Here is a 5108-nt window from a genome sequence, read left to right as displayed (position 1 = left end):
TTATTTATCAAAAGGCTAAATCGATTTTGATGAGTCATCATAGATATAAGGAGGAGATTGTAATGAGTTATCGTAGCTTTTTTTTTAGACTTCTATTTTAATCGTATATTTCTTATACGAAATGCATTTCTTAAAAAAACGAAAAAATTAGTAAAACTTTCATTATACTATTTTTAATTTTAAAACTCGGAAGAAAACCTAACTACAGACACGTTTTAACCCTCTTCTAAGTATTAGAAATGGTGAAAAGCGTATAAACCGTGAACAAGTTTTGTGATAACTATATAGGGTGAGTCTCGTTTTGATTTATTCATTCCTTTACAACGGTCTCCATTTTCTACTTTATGTAAATTAATGTTTACAAAAGTTTTTGTTAAATTCCTCTATATCAAATGCTTTCGCATGCTAAATTACAGGAAAGGGTTCTGGTTTCAAAGACGAGTTTTGTGGATTATTTGTTAACAATAAATGTAACTTAAAATTCAAAAAAGTTGCTAATTGTCGGGCTCTTTATTAATTTCAGAATAAGTTGGAAATGTGACAGACTTTATACTATTTTTAATTTTAAAACTCGGAAACAATCCCAACTTTAACGTTCGCATGTTACGTCCTTTACTGTATCCGTTCCAGTAGTTTTGAGATACGTCCACCAAATCGCCTACCTTCAAGTCGATCTCATTGGGGTCTTCGGCTTTGTGGGGTACTACTGTGACATGATAATAACTATCTTGACCTCCGTAATAAAAAATATTATCCAAAGAACGAAAACGAGCCGAAGCGTCGGGATATTTGGTTTGCATTATTTCATAGGCAAGGCGACATACCTAAAAAATTTATTTAACCAAATTTACTAATAAATAAACTAATTAAAATTGGCAGTAGACTATTTTTTACAATAATAATTCAAATCTGTTTATTTCTTTTTAGCAAAAACAACGCCGTTAATCTGTATAAATAAAATATCATTATATAGATAATTTTTCTTATTGTCTTAAATATAGTTTTAATCAAAATAGTTCGTTATTAAATTATGTTTTCATTAAATTTTAAAATTAATATTGATGAAGAGTGATACTTAGTTTGTATAAAGAGCAAAAAGCAGTTCTAGAGCTAGGGATGCCACGTAGAGAAATAAATATTAGGAAGGGAGTCAGACAGGGATGTACACTGTCACCGCTACTTTTTAATCTATACATCGAAGACGCGATCAACATCATTGAAGACAGTACAACTGTAGGGATAGATATACAGGGGCAAAAAATTAGTATGCTTACATTTGCAGATGATATAGCAGTATTAGCATTTAGCAAGGAGGACCTAGAGATAGCATTAAATAAAATGGAAGCGATACTGACGGATCAGTGCTGTATGAAAATAAATAAAAGTAAAATTAAAATACTGGTATGCAAGGGAAGAAAAAGTAGGGAAAGAGCGAATATAAAGATAAGAGACGAAAAATTAGAAGAAGTGGCTGATTTTAGATATCTAGGAAGTCAGATAAGTCAGGACGGAAGGAGTAGTAGGGATATAAAGCAGAGGATAGCGCAGGGTCGTGTCGCCTTTAATAAAAAGAAGTCACTTCTATGCTCGCGNTGCAAAAATCAAATGATATGAAACCAATTGGAGATAAGATATCATTTTCTGAAAGTATTACACGCTTTTAAATATTTTTTTAATTACTACATATGTATGTAGTTTGAAAGTGGATTATTACATGAATTAACGATTATTCAGCAAAAATAATTGAAAAATAAATACTATATTAAAAATAAAGAAATAATATTTGTATAGCATATTTATATAGAGTATCTAAAATACGTATTTAGTCAAGAAAAATAAAAAAAATTATTTTAGGAAATTCACACATTACTTTTCCAAAAACAAACGTATTCCGCTGTTGAAACCAAATTTCAATCGTCAATATTAAAGCTTAATATCCTGATATGAGCATTTTATAAGTAACCAATTAAAAGGTGAAGATGCTTACTAAAGCCCCAATTGTTTATTTTATGATAGATGCTCGCTTTTATATTATTTTTTTACGAATCAGTAAAAAAAATCGAATATTTAACACTATTAGAAGTGTTATAACCTAAAACAAATCTTTTTATAAAAAAATAACAACACGATTTTTGGACACTTGAGAAGGTTAAAATTAAAGAATTAAGTTTACCACAACTAATAATTTAACTAAAGCATTACACATGCATACATGGTGGCTACTATGGCGTGTTTAAGTTGATAAACAATAGTGTGAAATTAATGTATTTTATTAAATCAATATTTCTCGTTTTTAAATCGTAAATCTTTGAAAAATTCGGGAAGAATACGAAAATATATCATAACTATCAAATTCAAACGGAAATTACAATTTGTTTTTCGCACCTGTTTAACATTTTGGTCGGCCATTTTATATCCGCCATTTTGAATTTTGTAAATCTGNATTCGTATTTTGTGTATTAAATTAGAGTTAACAGAAATTTATTAACTAAGGACTCAAATGACGCTCCCCGAACATCTGCTGACGCTAAAATAGGCAAATCTGACATCAAATTGGTAATCAGCATACCCAAAGACTCCTAGATTTTTATGATTTTTCCTTAATTAATTTTCGACCAACCAGTCTTAGGACTGACGACTTTACGATGATGAATAAACAAATAGTGATTTAGCGTACAACACCAATCAGTAGACTTTGAACTTTAACCTGCTTAGAACATATTTCAAAAGCTTTAAGGATTTTCATGCAGTTACAAATTATTCCTAAACAGTGCCTCTTTTTTTACGACTACGTTTACTCTACTAACTGCTATAAATCTGTCACGAAATTGTAATGCAAACAACAACAAAATTATCAAAAGTCATATACCAGTGATAAAAAATGATAAATTAAATAAGTTGTCATTATGTTGAAGAATTTAATGAAAAAACACCGTGCAGTTTATTCACGCTGTCGTACCTACTAATTAAAGGACTAATCCAAAAGGACCATTTATTGACAACAACTTCTTCAGGAGAAGTGGCGGAAATTTGGAGTTTCCATTTGAATTAGCCCTCTGACTATTAACAAATACCTTGACAACCTTAATTCAGGTATCTAATTTAAATATCAATTTTGGTAGTTATCATTATTAGTCTATTTATATTTTAATTAGGCACTCTAGTCATAAAACTTACCTGTGAAGAAAATGTACAAACTAGGTAGTCACTTTGTGATAAAAAGTGTATGTCTGATATAATTCCCTTCAGTGAATCTTCTGTATATCGAGTTTCAACAGCAGCAGAACTAGAAATTTTCGGGTCTCCTAAAATTTCATAATTTGGATACTTTTCTCTAGCTTCTGTAATTACTGTAGGATCGTCTGATGCAATATAAACTCTTCTAACATTATCCTCTGACATGTCCAGTGCATCGTAATAATCTTCAACTGCTGTCATGTATTCTTCAATGCTATGAAATGAGGCTTCTGTTCCAATTTTATCAGTCCGTCTAACGTGGATTCTATAAAAACAACAATACTAGTATGCTGTAATATACAGTGATTGATTAATTTACCCTACAACTGGTTTAGCAAAATTCATCTTTTTTGTAGCATCGTTTAACAGTTTTTCAGTAGCTTCCTGAGGCCTGAGGAGGTACTTTAAAAATTGACCTATCCACCAAATGACTGGATCACCATGAAGTCTAGCTAATCTAAGAACTAAATCTTTAGGAACAGCTGGAGGAATAAACTTAGGCTTTGGTTGAACATAATCAATTATTGTTAAATTGACAACCTGGGCGTCAGGATGCTCTATAATGAAATGGATGATACAATGTTTCAAACATTTTATTTATAAACTGACCGGACCATTCCTTAACTGATGCTCCACCTGGGTCTGTACAAGTATCACTTACAGGTTTAAATATTGTTTCCCAGCCTGCTTTATTGTATATCCAGCCCTTCGAATTTAAAATAAGGGTTCTTTGAGTGCCATAAGCAACTATGCTACAATATACCAAATGATGTATTTGACATCCATATCCGCATCCCTAAAGGGTTGGCGTATAAGTAAATGTTATTGACAATTCTTAAAAAACACAATAACAAATAAACCTTATTAATATTGCAAATGAGTTTTTTAGCATTTGCACAGTCAGAAGGATTTTGCAAATACTTAAGTCTTTCCTGGACAATATTACTTAAACTTTCTGCTTCTCTTTCTCTCCATTTTGCGTAACCATCAGCTTCTGATAGAAAATTAATGTCATGCAAAAGAGATCTAAAATAACGTGGATTTGTTATCATCAATTAATAAAATTTAGTATTATTACACACCGTGCATGTTCAAGTCCAAGAGTCATAATTTTATTAATTGAACTTGAGAAATCAGGACTAGCATTATTTGTGTCGTTTTTCAGTTTTTTTAGTTCCGAATTACTAAAATACCACCATTCTTTTATTCCATTTTCAACCCTCCTACGAGTTATTTCATATTGTGAATTGGGATCCTCCTTCTCAATAAAAAATTCGCTTTCAGGGTCTAAATTCGACTTTAAATCTCTATAAAATATGGCAAGTAAACATCTACATACAGTTTATTTTATCGTTGCTTACCCCACGTTAATATACTTAATGATTGTCTGAAGCTCCAAATTTTGTTTCCTTAGAATTTCTAAATCAGATTTGACACTCTTCAGCTTTTCTGCTGTGCTAGTATCGATAATTGTTTGGGAATGGGAATTCAAAAAGGGCAAAAAGACCATAAGAAGAAACACTAACCAGGCAACCATGCAGAAAACGAATAAACGGTTGCATCCTAATAAAACTATTTGCCTTATTAGTTCACTCATTTCAAAATCAACGATTATAATAATTAAAATTCCGCCGAAATGGAGTTTTAATTGCGAAGCATTGTAGCGTCCACGTGTTCGGTACTCGAACAGATAAGAAAACTTTTTTGTTTCTTCATTCGTCCGTTATTACAAGTACAATTTAAGTTTCAGAGTGGAGATGTGTTTCGGATCGCTTTTATCTTTTGAATATACGTACGCCGATTAAGACAAATGAGGATATATGCTTAAATCGATAATAGATCTCTAAGAACCGTTAAGTTTTTATGTAATA

At 31.1% G+C, this 5108-nt stretch overlaps 1 protein-coding gene across 1 annotated transcript; it reads right to left on the bottom strand.

Moving 5' to 3' along the window:
• Nucleotides 1–494: 494 nt before the first annotated feature.
• Nucleotides 495–5108, bottom strand: LOC108743011 (alpha-(1,6)-fucosyltransferase-like). The gene is made up of 7 exons (XM_018478404.2): nt 4599–5108; nt 4320–4544; nt 4098–4263; nt 3847–4033; nt 3557–3794; nt 3178–3502; nt 495–824 (listed from the first exon to the last, which is right to left on the bottom strand). The coding sequence occupies exons 1-7, from the start codon at nt 4832–4834 to the stop codon at nt 495–497; spliced, it is 1707 nt and encodes a 568-aa protein (XP_018333906.2). The 5' UTR covers nt 4835–5108.

This window comes from Agrilus planipennis, unplaced genomic scaffold (assembly GCF_000699045.2).
Source record: "Agrilus planipennis isolate EAB-ADULT unplaced genomic scaffold, Apla_2.0 scaffold432, whole genome shotgun sequence".
NCBI lineage: Eukaryota > Metazoa > Arthropoda > Insecta > Coleoptera > Buprestidae > Agrilus > Agrilus planipennis.
This window is presented reverse-complemented; position numbering and strand designations above follow the sequence as displayed.

What these genes read in the sequence shown, in the direction of transcription:
- LOC108743011 (XM_018478404.2), bottom strand. Translation starts at nt 4,834, where the DNA reads ATGAGTGAACTAATAAGGCAAATAGTTTTATTAGGATGCAACCGTTTA. An exon ending in ATTAAGTATATTAACGTGGG is followed by an intron (nt 4,545 to 4,598) that starts GTAAGCAACGAT and finishes CATATTTTATAG; the next exon opens with AGATTTAAAGTCGAATTTAG. An exon ending in TCATTTGCAATATTAATAAG is followed by an intron (nt 4,034 to 4,097) that starts GTTTATTTGTTA and finishes CCAACCCTTTAG; the next exon opens with GGATGCGGATATGGATGTCA.